The 19200-nt window shown below is 39.8% G+C and overlaps 1 protein-coding gene across 7 annotated transcripts in view; it reads left to right on the top strand.

Annotated features, from left to right (window-relative positions):
• ablim1b (actin binding LIM protein 1b) overlaps positions 1-19200 on the top strand; it is a 284014-nt gene that overhangs the window by 101906 nt on the left and 162908 nt on the right. For all 7 annotated transcript variants that reach the window (XM_069900020.1, XM_069900019.1, XM_069900018.1 and 4 more), the window contains exon 2: positions 13958-14092. In XM_069900020.1, coding sequence (XP_069756121.1) covers positions 13958-14092 — 135 coding nt within the window. The remainder of the gene's footprint in view (positions 1-13957; positions 14093-19200) is intronic.

The following is a 19200-nucleotide window of genomic DNA, read 5'->3' as shown; positions in this document are numbered from 1 at the left end:
TGGTGATAGAATCTGGACTATCACAGTATGAAGCTAATAATTGTTGATAGGTGGCCCATTTTTATGAATGGAATGATCTTCAGTTTTTTATTAAATTGTTCAGAATGAAAATTATTGTAATCGTAGTGTTTATTATTCTGCACACACCTTGTATCACAAGATCATTTAACACAGAGGGAATGGAAATGCAACAAAGATGTCCCATTTTCAATTGTTTATTAATTTGAGCAAACAACTTACTCCATCTCTCATTGCCTTCAAGTCGAGAAGCATTTTAGTTGTAGACTTGTTTAGATGTTTCCCCATGGCACTCCTCTTCCACCTCCCCTGCTGCTCATCTTCCGCAGCACCTCAGCGGTTCGAGATATTTGTGCTGCTCTGGTTCGGTGGAGTGCAGAGCCCCCTGCACCCTCAGAATGACTTTGACAATTGGTGAGGCTCCATCCTGGGTTCAGTGGCTGCCAGCCGAAAGGCGCTGTTGGATGATCTTTTGATACGCATTACACATACAGTGTGACTGGATCATCCTATACATACAATGATGCAGAAAATGTATTTGACATTCACAAATGTTCAGTTACACTTGGGAAATGTCACAACATGAATCATGGTTTAAAATATTAAAAGGTTCTAACATCTTCTCACTGTTTCTAAGAATTGAAAATGTCTTCTGCTAATATTTTTTAAACTCAATTTCTCTTGTGAATGGCAGCCATTTCTCGACTAGCTGTCTGAATGTAAACTCAAGATTTAATTGGCTCAATGAGCTAAATTTCAGACTGAGGAAGAGGCTTGTGCAAGTTGATCTCTCTCTGTGGTCCACCAGTTCAGTGCAAGTGCAGCTGCTAGCACAGGCACTGCTTTTGGATTCGATCCTTGCCAGTGCTACAGGTAGAGGCTATCATGGGAATTGATGCTGCCTGAAATTAGCTTCACGGTTTGGTATCACTTTTAAAGACTGAAAGTGGGCAGGTCTTTGCATATAATGAAGCAGAGCATTTGGAAGTATGAGGAGGGTATTTTGATCTCCTGAGAATGGATAAACCTATTTCTACTGTTAAGAGCCCAGAGGACCCCAAAACCCAGCAGCAATAGAAATTCACCAAGACAAATCATTACTTAAACAAAGGTTACTTTTAATTTAAAAAAAAACATAAAAACAGGATCAAACTTTAACTTAATACTATTAACTTAACTTAATCCCCTTCTAATTCTAAGCACAAGTATATGTAATGTGTGTATAAGTTCAGAAAAGTTCTTTGTTTCACAGTCCAATCATTCACTTTTCATTTCTCCAAGTTCACCAGTATCAGGCAATTCTTATACTGTGCACAGAATTCAACATTTATGAATCTCCATCAGGCTCTGGTGCTTAAAGTTAAATGGTTTCCACTCAGAAAGGTTCTTGTTGGTTTCAGAGAGATATTTGTTGCTCTTTGGATGCACACAAACTGATTTCCTCCAATCAGTCACTTCAGTGTCTTGCTGAAGAAACTCACCCCATCATTCTCTTCTTCTCTTTGGCTTGGCTTCGCGGACGAAGATTTATGGAGGGGGTAAATGTCCACGTCAGCTGCAGGCTCGTTTGTGGCTGACAAGTCCGATGCGGGACAGGCAGACACGGTTGCAGCGGTTGCAGGGGAAAATTGGTTGGTTGGGGTTGGGTGTTGGGTTTTTCCTCCTTTGCCTTTTGTCAGTGAGGTGGGCTCTGCAGTCTTCTTCAAAGGAGGTTGCTGCCCGCCAAACTGTGAGGCGCCAAGATGCACGGTTTGAGGCGAGATCAGCCCACTGGCGGTGGTCAATGTGGCAGGCACCAAGAAATTTCCTGTTTTGCGTAAACTGCCAAAATGTTTGGCCTGGAAGTCAGCCTGAAGAAAACTGAGGTCCTCCATCAGCCAGCTCCCCACCATGACTAGCAGCCCCCCCCCACATCTCCATCGGGTACACAAAACTCAAAACGGTCAACCAGTTTACCTATCTCGGCTGCACCATTTCATCAGATGCAAGGATCGACAACGAGGTCTACAAAGAGTAGTTCACGGACAAGTTTCTCTTGTGTCTTGTGTCATGGGTTTTCTAAATGACAACCTCTTCTTCCAGGTCAGGAGAAACACTTTAACCAGCCATTTCCTCTTGTAAAGGCTACGAGAGTTTTGAACAGGCTGAATTCAAAACTCACAACCCATCTTCAAAAATTGGATTTTACAACAAGCCTGCCAGCTTGCCATTTTGCAGCCTCAACTGCAACTGTAGAATGGATTTCTCTCTCTCTCTCTCTCTCTCTCAAGAATCCTGTTCTTTCCTGCTTATAAAAACCAAATACCTCTCCCAAACCAATCTTTGAAAGATCTTATCAGCACTTGGGCCTGGACTCTGTTCCAATTTGCACCTCCTTTTGAAGTTCTTTCCAAAGCAGTTCCATTGTCTCTGCAAAATCAGTCGGAGCCTCAACATCTAGCTTTAGCAAAGCTATTGCATTCTAAATGAGAGGTCGTTTGTGAAGTGACCTACACTAAACCCTCCCACAATCTATCTCTTTTAAAGATTTTTATTCATAACCATATTATAACCTGTAACACTACTTTGTCATAGTGACAAAGCAAAATTGTGCTTAAGCTGAGGTATCTGTGTGTAATTTTGGTCTCCATACCATTTTACTGATAGGTGTTCTGTTTATATAATAAACTCACTATGGTACCACCTGCAGATGCACTAATATTCCATTTGGTTTTATGAAATTCCCAGTCTACTGAACTCCAGGGGAATGTGAGAATCTCACAAGGATATTAGAGATTCTGAAAAGGGTTGACACTGGTTTGCATGAGAGGCAGTCTCCTCTCTGTGGAGAGTACAGAAATAGGAGGCAATGTTTCATTATCGGTGGCTATAAGACTGAGGTCGAGGGACAGTTAGATTCTCCATTGTTTTGACATACTTAAGGTTGTGATATATATTTGGACACTGGGGAGATGTTGGCATCAGCTCAGCGCCAGATTGACACAGTAGTAAAAGTAGCATATGCTACGGGCCCTGCATTTTCAAGGGTCCCGCGCTATACAAATGTACAGTATTTGAAACTGAAGGCATTTTACTACTATTTTGATACAATTCCACACTTGGACAGCATCATCTAAATTGAGTACTTGCGTGCATAAACTGCACGTGTCATTTGCAGTGTATTTACCGCCACAAGAGCAAATGTTCCCATGCTCTTAGAGTAAATGTCTGCCCTGCTGAGTTCCTCTTTGCACCTCTCTCGCTGCTAAAGATTTCAGAGATTTTAGGGTAATTCTTAACGAAGCCTTCCTTGCATGGAGGCTATACTGGGTGACGTGTAGAAAGAGTGCAGACAACCCGTGAGTGTGCATCAATTAGATGAAGAAATTTGTCAAGCCCTGCAAATCAATTAATTCTGTCACTACATCAATGTTGTAGCGGAAATTAAACGAGGAAGAGAATAAACTCCTGGGAGCCAGGGTACAGCTTGGGATCTGTTGTATGATAAAGGTAGAAGATTGCAATGACGTTAAATGTGGGCCCTGTCATAATTAGTTGAGATGTCTTTCATAAAACCACTAATGTCATAGGTTGGCATTCCCCCAAAAAATTCCACCTGGTCACTGTGAGTTAATGAAGCATCACTCTTCTTCCGCCCCCCCCCCCCCCCCCACCCTCCGCATCAGTGACTTAACCTTTACTGCCCTCATAAAATTTGGTGATTGTGACGGGTGTAACTACGGGGTCCTGTAAGTTTTAAGCAGTGATTCTTTACCATTCAGTTTTACCTGTGCCCAGGGTATGTGAATATTTCAGTTAAAAATTGTGGAAAAAATCCTTTGAATTCTAAAATACAACGTATTTTTGTCTTTTCAATTCTATGTTCTTGTCTTCAATGTACGACAGGTAGTTTATACTTGCGCAAGGCAATTTTTAAAAATGTATTTTCACATGGTTATATATTGCACGCATAGGCACAAATTTGTGTTTTAATATTTTTGTGTATTTTTAAAATTTAGGGCCCCATTATAACATACTCTACAGGGCCCGCATTAGCTTAATCCGGCCCTGGATCTGCTTCTGAACTCTGCAGGCTCCAAATTTGTTCTTGTGCAGTGAAAGAGTGATTTTTTTTAAAGCATCGAACACAGAATTGCGACAATGCAATAGCTGTTGCTTTTGGAGATCTTTCTAATGCAGAGGGATGTAAAAATTAGTGACTTTCTCATTGTAAATTATAAAATAATTGCAAGGAAATGAATGATAAAACTGAGATTACAAAAAATCTGCATGGATTACTTCATATAATTTTTTTGTGATGTGTGCTCACTGTTGTACAAATTGCAACCTGAACTAGTTGCACTGTATTTTCTAACGACCACCTAATTTATTCAATTATAAATCAATATTTTGATACATCATATCAGATGTTTCAGATAATGGATAAAACAGACAAGGGAAAGTAATGCCTCATTAGAAGAAATGCCAACAAAGCAATAACAGGAAAGCACATCATTTGCTTTTCAGGACTTTGGCAAGTCTACTGCTACTATGATAAACCAAACAAGATGATGTACTGTTTAAAAGCTATGAAGAGGAAATGATCACACTTTCAGCTATGCAAAGCACTTGGACACAGTCCAAGGTTCATCTCAAAGTTCCTGAATTTTTTTCTGTATTCAGTAAGCTTTCTATGTATCATGTGTCCAACATTTTTGAAATAAAAAAGCAATCCAATTTAATTTGTCACACTTAAATATTTCCAATTTGTAATTTAGAGACTGTCTTGTATTGACTGACGGTTTTGTCTACATTTTGAAATGACTGTTGTGTATGGGAATGTTGTCATCTTTATAAATTAATTATTTTTAACTCCATAACCTAATTTTGTAACTTGAGAGCATCACTGATAAATTCAAGTAGCATTTTCATGAAGGGATTTACAATGCAGCAGTTCCAACAACAGAATTGAATAATAATACAATATCATAATCCTTTGGTGTGATATTTTCTAGCTGCCTTAACCCATCTCTCCACTGCTAACTCTCTCATTTATATTAGATATGTATTTCATTCAGAATTCAAATGCTACATTCTGGTTTCTGTTGAGCTGGATCATAATTACCTGTAAATATGATTAAAACTTTAATTTGTAATTGTAAAACATTAAAAAAAATAGTTAGTAAAACCATCTTGTGAAGTTTGTAGTCTTTGTCTGATCTTCATTTTAAGAACATGTATTTTGCATACTGCTCGGTTCCAAAGAATTCCATCTATGGATCTGCATTATCTCCTTAATCTGAGAGAGTTAAGATAACAGCATTAGGAGAATCCGAGTCACACTTAGTTGGAAATGACATTTGTGCATTGGCAAATTACTGTTTGGAAGGTCAATTTTGAATACATTTTAATTAATTAGCAGTTAGATTTTACAGAACAACACACTCAAGTGCTAAGAGTATATCAGAATTTCCGCTTCAAGCTCATGCTTCCTCCATGATATCTGAGTGTTAATGAGAATTGAAATATTGTTTTGAGTGCCTGGGGATTTATGTTTAATGACCTTAACTAATTTAGCATGTCTGTAGAAGAGGCAAAATCATTTGTTTCTACACATGCTACACACACACGGAGAGAGAGACACACATGGTATTTGTGGATATATGCCAGCTTGTTTGTCTGTCCTCCATGCAAATCAATATGGAGCACTCTAGAAATGTCCAGTGAGCTTCAGTATAATAACATTTGATGCTGAATGTCATGACCACATTGAATTTAACCTTTATGAAGTTCAAGAAAAATTGTACTTGCACCAGGGACATCTCAATTAGTTACAGTACTGTGCATCAATGCATGTGGCCAAACCCAGATCAATATGGGCCCAAAAAAGTGAAGCAACGTTGGCAGAAGTTCTTCACAAGCCCGTACAGTCAGACAAAGGAGAAGGCAAGAGATAGTGGAGGACCATAATTCTCACTGAATTGTTGATGCTTCCAGACATGCAAAGAGCAGGCAGCAGAAAAATGAACAGCAGCCATGCATCCGTCTCAGTGCGAAGACCTCCGGAAAGGCAAGGGGCAGGCAGTGGGAAACAGAATAGCAACACCAGGCCTGCCTCAGTGCTCAGGCCTCTAGACAAACAAGGAACAGACAGCAAGAAACTGAGGAACACCTCCAAGGCCGGGTGTTTTATTTCCTGGGTAATGCTGGGTATCCTGCTAGTAAAGAATAAAGGGTAAGTGCTGGGAAATGAGCTTTAGTGCAGAATCAGAATTTATTGTCATGAGCAAGACATGAAATTCGGTGTTATGTGGCAGCATCAAAGTGCAAACATTCATATTGTAACCATCTTACGACATTTTTTTTCTTTCTTTGGCTTGGCTTCGTGGACGAAGATTTATGGAGGGGGTAAAAAGTCCACGTCAGCTGCAGGCTCGTTTGTGGCTGACAAGTCCGATGCGGGACAGGCAGACACGGTTGCAGCGGTTGCAGGGGAAAATTGGTTGGTTGGGGTTGGGTGTTGGGTTTTTCCTCCTTTGCCTTTTGTCAGTGAGGTGGGCTCTGCGGTCTTCTTCAAAGGAGGTTGCTGCCCGCCAAACTGTGAGGCGCCAAGATGCACGGTTTGAGGCGTTATCAGCCCACTGGCGGTGGTCAATGTGGCAGGCACCAAGAGATTTCTTTAGGCAGTCCTTGTACCTTTTCTTCGGTGCACCTCTGTCACGGTGGCCAGTGGAGAGCTCGCCATATAACACGATCTTGGGAAGGCGATGGTCCTCCATTCTGGAGATGTGACCCATCCAGCGCAGCTGGATCTTCAGCAGCGTGGACTCGATGCTGTCGACCTCTGCCATCTCGAGTACTTCGACGTTAGGGATGAAAGCGCTCCAATGGATGTTGAGGATGGAGCGGAGACAACGCTGGTGGAAGCATTCTAGGAGCTGTAGGTGGTGCCGGTAGAGGACCCATGATTCGGAGCCGAACAGGAGTGTGGGTATGACAACGGCTCTGTATAACGCTTATCTTTGTGAGGTTTTTCAGTTGGTTGTTTTTCCAGACTCTTTTGTGTAGTCTTCCAAAGGCGCTATTTGCCTTGGCGAGTCTGTTGTCTATCTCATTGTCGATCCTTGCATCTGATGAAATGGTGCAGCCGAGATAGGTAAACTGGTTGACCGTTTTGAGTTTTGTGTGCCCGATGGAGATGTGGGGGGGCTGGTAGTCATGGTGGGGAGCTGGCTGATGGAGGACCTCAGTTTTCTTCAGGCTGACTTCCAGGCCAAACATTTTGGCAGTTTCCGCAAAGCAGGACGTCAAGCGCTGAAGAGCTGGCTCTGAATGGGCAACTAAAGCGGCATCGTCTGCAAAGAGTAGTTCACGGACAAGTTTCTCTTGTGTCTTGGTGTGAGCTTGCATTTACTATTTACGACATTTACTATATAGAAAAACAACAATAATAGTGGATGAAAAGTAAGGCAGTGTCTTTTGTTCATTAATTATTCAGAAATCTGATGGGAGCCAGGAAGAAGCTGTCCTTGTGCTGTTGAGTGCTCATCTTTAGGCTCCTGTACCTTTTTCTTCTGGTAGCAAAGTAAAGAGGGCATGGCCTGTGTGGTGGGTATCTTTGAGGATAGAGGCTGTCTTTTTAAGGTACTGCCTCATGGATGTCCTCAATGGAGTGAAGTCTGGTGCCTGTAATGTCACAGGCCAAGTTAACAACCATTTTTTTTTTCTTGTCCTGAGAATTGGCGCCTTCATACCAGGTAGTGATGCAACCAGCCAGAATGCTCTCCACAGTACACCTGTAGAAGTTTACGAGGGTCTTTGGTAGCATACCAAATCTCCTCAGTCACCTCATAAAGCGTAGCCACTGGCGAGCCTTCTTTGTAATTGTATCAACGTGGAGGCTCCAGGACAGATCCTTGGAGATGTTGACACCCAAGCTTTTGAAATTCTTGATCCTCTCCACCATTGAGCCCTTGATGAGGTCTGGGTCATGTTCCCCTGACTTCCTCCTGAAGTCCACAATAACCTCCTTGGTTTTGGTTACATTGAGCACAAGTTGATCTATCTCCCTTGTACACTTCCTCATTGCCATTTGTGATTCTGTTGACAACTGTGGTCTCATCGGCAAATGTAGATAGCATTGGAATTGTCCCTGGCACACAGTCATGGGTGTATAACGAGTTGAGCAGTGGACTAATCATACATCCTTGGCTGCACCTGTGTGGATAATCGGTGAGGAGGAGACGTTGTTTCCAATTTGTATTGACTGTGGTCTTTCAATGGAAAAAGTTAAGAATCCAGTTGCAGAATGGGGTACAGATGCCTAGAATTTGTAGCTTCTTGACCAGCTCTGAGGGAATAATGTTAATGAAGGCTGAGCTGTAAGTCGATGATGAGCAGCCGTATGTATGAATTGCTGTTTTTGAGATGATCCAGAGCTGAGTAGAGAACCATTGATATTGCATCTGCTGTGGAGCAATTGTGACGATAGGTGAATTGGAATGGGCCCAGATTTTTGCTAAGGTATGTATTAATTCTGGCCATGACCAGCCTCTCGAAGCATTTCATCACAGTAGACATTAACGCTACTGGATGGTAGTTGATGAGGCAGCTCACCTTACTCTTCTTGGGCACCAGGGTGCCTTTTTGAAGCAGGTGGGAACCTTTGCCACAATGAGAGGTTGAAAATGTCAATGAACACCCCGGCTTGTTGGTTGGCACAGATTTTAAGTATCTGCCCAGTATGCCATAAGGGCCTGAAACCTCGCGAGGATTAACCCTCTTGAATGATGTTCTGACATTGCCCAAGACAGATATCACAGGGTCCTCAGTCTTTTTGGGGATTCTAGTAGGCACTGTTTGGTGGTTCTTCTCAAAGTTGGCACAGATGATGTTCAGCTAATCGGGTAATGAAGCATCATAGCCATCTATAGTGGTCGCCTTTGCTTTGTAGGCTGTAATGGCCTACACTCTCTGCCACTGCTGGGAATGCAATGCAAGCTCTGATTGGGAGCCAGCATGTCTGAAATTGCTGCATTGTTTAAAAAAAAATTTAAAAACACAGTAGAAGACCTTTCTGGTCAATGAAATATTTGCTTCCCAATTAACCTACCAACCCTGTATGTTTTGGAGGGTGGTAGGAAACTGGAGCACCCTGAGAAAACACACACTGTCCAAACTGCCAATGCTCCTCTGTTGAAAAAAATGATGCAACAACCTCAATGTATTAATTTCTCAAGCCAATCTTTGTAAATTGCTTCATTTATTAGGAAATTGGCAAATTATCCCTTGTATTCAGCCAACCCGTCAAGAGAGTTTGATCTTTGAGAATGCTGAATAGCCTTGAGATTTCTGTCTGTTTGCTGACAAAATCTGGAATTAAATCTATAACATGGATGCAAACTCTTAATGAAGCATTCTAATGTAAGAATAATCTATATAATTGTAGCATTCCAATTTAAAATCTTAAAAAAACAAATTTATCATTGAATGACCTGTTCAAAGATGACAACACTTTAAAGGGAAATGTGCAATAAGTTGATGCGAATTGACTTTTATTTTTGAAGCTCCATCTTTGTGGTTTTTCTTTGCATTGATTGGATTGCCTCTAGTTTAACAATTTGTGTGTGGTTCCACAAGTAAGTTACACAACCCATCTTGTTCCTGTTTCTGACTGATAAAGCTAATTTTGATTCTTCACTGGTTCGTAGCAATAAGTAATTCTATCCTGTTCTTTTCATGCTTGGTGCAGAATGACAGGTAATTCAATAATGCCCCTTTCATATTTTTTTTCAGATTAATGTGTAATTTCTTTGGTTCAGTGCATTAGATAATTTCTCTTCAGTCCATTGCACATCTCATTCAGAGAGATAATTACCTCAAGAAACTTGCGTTCTGCTTGGTTTAGAGTTCAAAGTAATTATCTTTGCTTCAGTTCTTAATAAATAACAAACTAAAGATTGCTGAACATCTCTTTTGGTGTTGGGTGATAACACACCGTTAACAGGAAAGCTGTTGTAATTATTCCATCTCCCTACAGAAGATAAAATTTGAGAAAATAAAAGTTTATTCTCTCACATGATACCATTTTGAACAAAGTCAAATCTAACAACAGAATTTCACATGAGTATACCAGTTAATTGGTGCAAGATCATGACTTAGACTACAGGGTCATGAAAGCTCTTGTAACCAGTCATGTGGAGGAGGAGGAACTGAATAAACTAAAAACATTATTAATATGAAATTAAAATGTGTGCTTGGAAATCCCAGGAGGTTTACTCTGGAGTGGTGTAGCAAAATTCTCAGCCAATATGAGGGCATGGGTCATTGATTAACTGAAGTGGCTCTCCTTATCTACCCTTTCAAAATTGAGCAGCACCAAGTACACTTTTCTCTCCCACACCAGCTTTCACTGGAATTACTCTAAGAAAGTCAATTGATTCCATTGCTCTTTCCTGTGGGGGGGAGGGGGGAGGGGGGAGGGGGAGTTTGTTCACTTAACATTAAGGAAATCTCCCATAGTCCTTGGAGACTTTCCATGGGCAGGGCCATTGGTTGGATGCAGATGGTAACTGCAGTTTGTTCGTTTTCCACAATTGCAATTTAATCTTGTTTTGAAATTTATGTCAACCTTAAATCTAGTTATTTTTCAACTCCTTATCTAATGTTCCCACATTATGTAATTTCAGGAGTGGTTATTGCATTAATTATCACAGTTTAAAACAAAATCCACTAATTGATTTGCCCCTTTGATATCTGGAAGAGGAAAATGTTTACATTCAGGCAGTAGAATTTGTGGAGAAACATTTTGAAATCAGACCTGCCACATCTGATCAAATTTCTATCTGCTTTTCACAATTGGAGAGATTTTCTTATTTACAATGTTTTTTTTTAATTAAGAAAATATTTTCCCTTTCTACAGTTGAGGTCATCATGGTCTGTATGGTCTCAAACAATCCTCTGAAAGCCTTCAGTAATTTTTAAATAGGTTTTGAAATGCAGGCAATGATCCATAATGCTACATGTTCAGGATGGATTTTGGTCATGTTAACATTAGTGGTTGTTTCTGTGTGTAATTATGTCAGTTGCAAAATTGAAGGCTTGGGAGCTTCTGGTCGGCACCTACATTGACAGTTTCTCCGTGCTGGGGTCATGCCCATTGATGTTTGTTGCCGCGCAAGACCATTTTCAGCCCCCACCAACACAGATATGAGCTAAAAGCTCTAAATTTCAGCAACTCTATGAAAATCTTGGGAAAAGTAGGAATTTATTGTGTGACATTCTTGATTTGCTTGATATTTAAAGGGAGCTTTAGTGTATTTTTATTGATGACTACTTGTTAGCTGCTTATCTTTGTGTATTTTTGGTATTTCCATTAACCTATTGGGCCAGTTGAGTCATGTGCAATGACTGCTCTGCAATTGTCACAGACTGGACGATTCAATCCCCATCAACAGTTTCAAAATTCTGCATGCACCTTGATGCCCATTGCAAACTGTAATGAGACTCAGCTGACATTGGGCCACTTCATGAGGGATCCCCAAACTCCTTGGGGGAAATTGCTGATTCCAAGCTGCTCAGTCCTAAAATTAGAATGAATTTTGGAAAATGTAATCTGTGGAATGGGAATGTTATGGTTGAACTGAGTGATGATTTTGCAGGTAGCACAAGCCTTGAGGTAGATGTGAAAGCTTCCGGAATGGAAAGGGAAAATATTTTCTTAAGCAGAAACAAAACAGTATTTTTTTAAAAAAATGCAGCATCTCACAACTGTGAAGTCTCTTCCCCTGAAGGAGTCTCCTTCTGGCAGAATAGTCTCTGTAGCTCTGCTATTGAGATCTTGGCTTTTAGAGTCCACTATCCTTAGTATGTTCTCTGCAACAAAATGGTGGATCTGGATTCCATTGGCAACTACAGTTATTAAAAAACACCCTGGTATCTGACACCTGTGGAGATGGATCGATGCCAGATAAGTGAATTTTCTCATCGGGTGTTGTGTGATTGGAAAATTAACCACTAGGGACATCAATTTTAAACTTCAATATTTTTTAACTTTATTTTCTGTGGTTTTTTTTAAACCGGTCATTTCCCATTTGACTGAGGATCGCAATTTTGTTACTGACTTGTAATAATGCTAGAATCCTTCAAGAAAGATGGCATCCCATTTCCAGTCATGTTCTTCCAATCCAATTTCACATGCATCAATTTATCTTGAGCTGCAATTGTTGGGTGATTTTAATTAGTTGACCTATATAAATGAACATTTTTGTTGCTTTGGGATTGTTGATATTTGGCTCAGCAGCTTGTGTCAATTCCTTTGATGTAAACGAAGGAGATTTGCCTCTGCATTTGTGCGACTGGACCTTCCCTTCCTCAGTTCCATGCCCCTTTTTTTCCCCTCCACTCAGTACTTTTCAGCTTTGTTTCACAATTCTATTTTTCCCGCATAACTTGGTTGTCATTCATTAATGACTTGTAGCTTTATGGCGTACTTCTGCCAGTAGACATCTGTAAACATATTCTGAAATCTGGTTAAAATTTGGTTAACAAACTGCTGCTTTTTCTGCTTGCATTGTATCAGCTGCTTCTTGGGCAAGGACTGCATCCATGAACTCTTATGTCCTTCCTGATTCATAATAAAAGTAATTTGAGATGGCGCAGCTTGTGTCTCATTCAAAGGAATCAGCAACTTAATACTATTCAATTTGTGCCTTGTTCAGCATAAGCGAGAAAGAAAGGGCATCATGAGATAGATTTCCCCTGAATAGATTGAATCTTGATGTGACTGCCGGTGATAATTGTATTAATCATTTATCTGTTGACTTCATCTCTGCTTGTGTGTCTGATATTCTGGGACAATATCAATGCTTGCAACTTGGAATGTCTATTGTTGACGATGTGCCTTTTAAGTCCTGGTTGGATTGCAGGTTAAACAGTACCTTTCCATTACGTGTGCTGCATTCCTTTGTATCATGTCAAAAGGCAATTGAATTTTGGATCAGATATCTTGAGTTGCTGGCATGGATCATGTTCGTGCCAGAATGAAATGCATGAAGAGGGTGATGGAGTGTCCAGGAAGCTTCCAAAATTAGCATCAAGATTTGCACACTGAGAATTTGGGCATAGTTTATTTTTTCAATCCTTGAACAATTTCCTAATTTTAACATTAGCCAGAGATTTGTGTAATTTTCATAAACTGATCATATTTATTCTAGATTTGCATTCCCATTTTATTAAGTTCTGACAAAAGTGCAGATTTTTAAAAATCTCTTCTGCATTCTCTGCTTGCACAATGTACACACTATTTACATGTGTGGGTGTCTGATAATAGTATTGGATTAGGAACAAGATCTCTCTGAAAGATTGTGGAAGTAAACTCAATAAACAGGGTAGATTGTGCCCTGACACCAAATAATAACCACAAATGATGTTGGATTGTTATAAAAACCTCATTCCCCTTTGTGAGGGAATCAGCCACCTTCTGATCTGGTAACTATGTTAAGAAATGGACAATTGATGGCCTTGAGGACTGCTGAGGATTGGTAATGCCACTCATGTCCTGGGTGCTAATAAAACCTTTTCATTTCTGTTCTTTATTGTTTTTGCATTACATCTTAGATTTAAATTACTGCCCAGAAGATGGGATGCTTTTGGAGAACCTGAAGCAATGAGCTAATTCAAGTTTGAATGCCAGTCTTAAAATTAGGTCGTCTTCAAATGAAGTGGTCCAAAGTTCAAATCCCTTTAATGATTTGGAAGTCTTGAGTAGTGCATCAATGAAGTGCCAGATGCAAAATGTTCAACTAAAAATATATACCACTTGACCATTTCTGCCAGCCAGTTGACATGTGATTTGTGTAGCCTGTTGGTCTGAAGTCAGATGTTGAAGGGACACGTGCAAGTTGGATTTTAAGAGTTGTTGATACAGAAATATGACATTTTGTTTTCTGCTTCTCTCCAGTGGCTCACCCTCAGGATCCACACCAGCCGACAGAAAAGCTAGTCATCCGCTGCTTCAAGTGTGGAGATCCATGTAAAGGACAAGTCCTACGTGTCCAGTCCAGACACTTCCACATTAAATGCTTCACCTGTAAAGGTAGGGCCATGGTAACAGATTTTAGCCTCTTTCTATTTCCCTGCTTTCATCTGTCTGAAAGGAAGTTCAGTTGAAATCTGAAAGTGTGGTCTATATTTTGTGAATGGAGTTGCCTTGTGAACATAAAGCAACATTTATTTTCTTGACTGCTTTGGCATATTTCTCAAGTACATCATATAAGCCAATGGTGGTACATTTCTTTGCCGGTTTGATTATGCATTATTTATATTAAAGGAGTCACTTTAAGGGCAGAATAGATCATGAGTTAATAAACTATGTTTGCTTAAAACTAACTCTCGTGCACAACTTGCGTTGTATTTGCTTACTAAGGGGAGACATTTTTTTTTTAACTTTGCTAGTGGGGGACCTTTACTCTCCGCTTCAGACTTCCATTTCTCTTGAGTGAACAAGATTGAAGTTTGGAAAAAAATACAGCCCGCTCCATTTCCAATTTATCACAAATTCTTTAAGATGTGTTCCTTCCTTGAAGAATGCATAGGCATGAGATGGGAATTTATCATGTAATCAGAACACTGTTCTAATACAATTAAATTCCTGCTGTAGCTATACAGTTATATAGGATATTAAAGACCAATAAGAATAAGTTAATATAATTCACCACGAGAGGAAAAAATATTCACAGCTGCAGAGGTGCAAAATGAAAGCATGTGGTTTCAATAGATCTTTGGTGGTTGAGAAATAGTGTTATTTGTTGTCGAGGTGAAAAAGGTTGATAGCTGTGAGATAGCAGGTGATTCCCCCGGATTAGCGTTTGACATTTATACTGGAGATCTGAAAAGATATGGCTTATGGAAAGAAATTGCATTATCCCTGAAATACTGAAGGAACCCTCTGAATTTGCAGCAGTTTGTATTGTTCAGCCAGGCACATGTAATCCTTCAGCCCTCTAATGCACTTCACTAGGATGCAGTTTGTCGTTGGGACTTAGCACTACCTGGCTGTGGGAGCACTGGTGCAGGGAGAATTTGTTTCCATGACGAACTTCTCCTATTCCCCTCTGACTCCTTTAAGGTGGAAAAATGCAGCATCCTCTTTTCAGCTGGTGGTCTCAGAAATTTTACAGAACAATTGTTTAATTATTCAAATGTTCTGGAAGGTCTACAATATGCCTTAAATCCTCCAAAAATAAATGAACAGTATGAAGTGATATTCCTTTAAATAGTGCTCAATTCTCTGTCAAAGGTGTTTACTCATAAGCTGATCTCTGTTGAAAGGGAGCATTTCATTAACTGGACACCAAAAAAAATGCCTTGGAGACTTCTGAATGTAACATGTAGCAACCAGTTGGCAATGGGTTTGGTCCCTTGCTTCTATAGCTTTGTTCTTAATCGTCTTGGTATTTCTGTGCGTATTCTGCCACGCTATTGGAGGAAAAGAAACGTTCGGCACATTTTGATGTGCAATTTAGAAGAACTAATTGTTCATTTCGGAATCTCTTTCCAAGGACTTTTAATGAATCTCTGGGAATCTTAAAGGAATGTTAACATTCCCAAGAAGAAACCCAAATTTTACATTACATGCATAATACCTTCGATATTTCTTTACCCATGATTTTGCAAATCCTCTTGAAGATCCTGTTATGATTCCAAAAAGAAACTGAAGAAAATTGTCCAGTGGCAAGTGTTAGTTCCTCAAAGCCAGAGGCCAATTTAAAAAAGAAATACTGGCCGAACAAGGTTTGATATAAAAGCAGTAAATATGGGGTGGTTCTTATTTTCCATATTTTCTGATCTCGATTGATTTAAATTTTTAAAATTAAATTTAAATTTAGACACACAGCACGGTAACAGGCCAATTCGGCCCACGAGTCCCGGCCGCACAATTTACACCCCATTAATCTACATTCCCAGTACGTTTTGAAGGGTGGGAGGAAACCAGAGCCCCCTGAGAAAACCCATGCAGACACGGGGAGAGTGTACAAACTCCTTGCGGACAGCATGGCATTCGAACCCTGGTCCAGTCCCAATCGCTGGTGCTACAAAGGTGTTGCACTAACTGCAACATCAACCATGCCACTCTTTATAAATTATTAACAGAAAGATTCCTTTGCATTTGTATCTGGGGATAATTACAGTATTTTATCTGCTTGGAAGTTTTTTTCATCCCACGTATTTAGGAGCTAGTTGAAAATGACGACGATCCAGTGAGCCAAAAGGAATGTCTGCAGATTTGCTATCCAAGTTGGAAATAGTGGAGTTGTACACTGAGGAACTGGTGTGCGACTTCTGAGGAACAGAATATCGAGGGGACTGAGGAAATGACCATCTGTGATGTTTATGTGCAGGAGAATATGTGGTTCCTGCACAAGGAGGAGTTGCTTTCAATTTCCTTGTCTCCTTTTTTCATTCAGTTTTCAAAGACACCAAGCAAGTTGCTCAGGACCGTGTACTTCGTGACGACTACAGTAAGCAGTCCAGTACAGTAGAGTAGCACAGTGCTCACTTTATTAAGGTCAAGTAAATGACTGGATATAGAGAGGAACCTGTTGGTCAATGTGCCTCCAAAGTTATCTTGTCAAGCCCCAGAAACCACTGAGGAGTGAAATCTGAGCATAGTTTGCAAAATACAGCAGTTTTTGGCACTCTATAACAACTGATTGTTTAGAGAGGTTGATTGAACCACTCTGCGTCCAAATGCCATTTAACCTCTCTAGATATTCCCAGATAATGTTGTTAGATCCTTCAGCTTCCACACTTCAGCAACTTGACCAAAGGCTAATATTGTATAATCTTGTCAGTTTGCATGCAGAAATTCAAATTTTAAGCCCTCAGTTTACCCAAGGGTCTTGAGTGAGTGGTTTGCTAGCTTTTTGGCTTGATCATTGATTTGTTGTATTTCCATAAAAATTGCAAGATATATTACTCAAAGGAATTTTTCTGCAAACTTCTAAGCAACTTTTATCCATTCATAGCAATTCATTAGGAGGACTTGTAACTCTGTCTTAAGCAGAAGGAACAAAAATTGTTTAAAGGCTAACATTTTTTGGCTATGATATAGCAGCTCATTAGGCTTCTAACTGCAACATAAAATCAGTTTACTGGATAGCCTTTGAACTTGGCTGACTGGCTCCTCATGCAATTGGGTGCAGCAAGAATTGTTCAATTTCAGAATGGATTTGGAAAAAAATAATTGGGATGTCAGTGGGCTAATAGAAATTCCATTAAAAGAGCAATGAGAGAAAAATAACTAATCAATCCTTGGATGGTAAAATCTGCCCCACACCTTCAGCTAGTTGGGTCCATCAATTAAAGCATGGATGATCATTCTCCCTCACCCTGCTACCTTGGCTCCTTAAAATCACTGAAAGCTGTAATTTTCCTTTTTTTTTGCAGTGAGTCTCAAGTTTATTTTATGCACATCAAAGGAATTTTTTTTTTCCATTTATACCCTGCTGGAAGATTTCAAGAAGCTGGATTAGACCAATAAACTCCTGCAATGGGGAAGATTGGGCCTGTCGCTATTTAACTCTATTGGGTTCTGAATTAGACATGAATCTGCATAATCTTCTCTATGACAACAATTTAATTTGAGTGGAATGAAATCAAACAGGAGAAAATAACATTGAATTTTAATCATGAATAGTCTGTTCAGAAGTAAGCCTGAACAGCCAAATCTTGAGCTCTCTTTGTCTCTATGGGAATTTCTGTGTGAACGTTGAACATTAGAGCAGTGCAGGGTCTTCTGCCTGTGATGTTACGCTGACTTACATATATCTGCCAAAAAAAAGTTGCCCATTTTGTTGTTCCCTCACCCTTGGGTACACAGACATCTCTTGTTGTGACCATTAGTGACGATCTCTGGCCAACAGGGGGTGGTGGGGATGTGATTTTCTTTTTAAACGTTCATATATTTGATCCAATTTATTTTCTGATTTTTTTGGTGGTTGCTTGAATTTCAGATAATGGGGATTTTGCTTTAATACCAAATTTGTGTAAGATTTGCTGATAGGAATCAATTTATTTTTGAAAAATAAACCCAAACTAACGGTTTCATCTTGAATACAAAACAGGAGGCTTTTGGACAATTATATAATCTTGCAAACATGCTGAGTCATCCCAATTGCTGAGGGGGGAAAAAAAAAGGTCTTCCAACGCAATCCCCGCACGCGATAACTATCACCACCTCTCTTCTCTCACAAGCTTGAATGTAAATTATTACTTAAACACTGGACACCAAATTGGGTAGTTAATTTTTCACAATTTAAACCACATGATATTTAACCACATTATATTTGAATACCATGAAAATAAATAAGCTGGCAAAATAGCATCAAGATATCGACAGTCATCTGCATTTAATTACCTGAATTGATTATCATTTGAGATTGAATGATTTTCTCCAATTTCTTTGCAAGAACCCTTTTGCAGAAGTCATGAGACTTTCCAGTTTGATCTTCTTTTGGGTTTTGGATTTTGAGAACTGATGGAGATGAGAGATCGTCAAATGCACCAAATTGGCATACAAGATGCTACAGCTGTACAAATTAAATGACCACATAACACCAGGACAGAAAATGAGACAATAAATGCAAAATGATGCATAATAGTCATTTGTAGTTTGTGCAAGAAAAAAATGACATTTCAGTCATGTAGATGAATCTTTTGGTGGTTTCAGAGTAGTTTAAGGTTAGTGTTCAGGAGTCTGATGAGTGTTGGATAAAACTGTTCTTGAACTGAGAATTTTGGCTTGAATACCTTCTGCTTGAAAGTGACAGTGAGAAAAGATTGTGTCCTGGGTGATGGGGATCCTTCATTATGTCAGCGGTCATCTTGAGGGAGTGTTTCACATAGATGGATGGGAGGTCAATGTCCAGGATGGACTTTGCTAGGTTTGCCACTTCCTGCTGCTTTCTGCAATCCAAAAGATTCAGGTTTCCATCACGGGATGCCATGATGAAATCAGTAAGTATACTTTCCAAGGTGAATGTGTAGTAGTTTGATCGAATAGTCAAAATCTCCTCAGACTTGGAAAGTCGACGCATTGGTGTCCTACCTTCACCATTGTGTTGTCTCCAGGAGTGATCCTTTTCTATATGGTCTCCCAGAAACTTAAAGGTACTCACCCTCTCAATTGCTGTCCTGTCAATG

This window comes from Narcine bancroftii, chromosome 10 (genome assembly GCF_036971445.1).
Source record: "Narcine bancroftii isolate sNarBan1 chromosome 10, sNarBan1.hap1, whole genome shotgun sequence".
Lineage (NCBI taxonomy): Eukaryota > Metazoa > Chordata > Chondrichthyes > Torpediniformes > Narcinidae > Narcine > Narcine bancroftii.
This window is presented reverse-complemented; position numbering and strand designations above follow the sequence as displayed.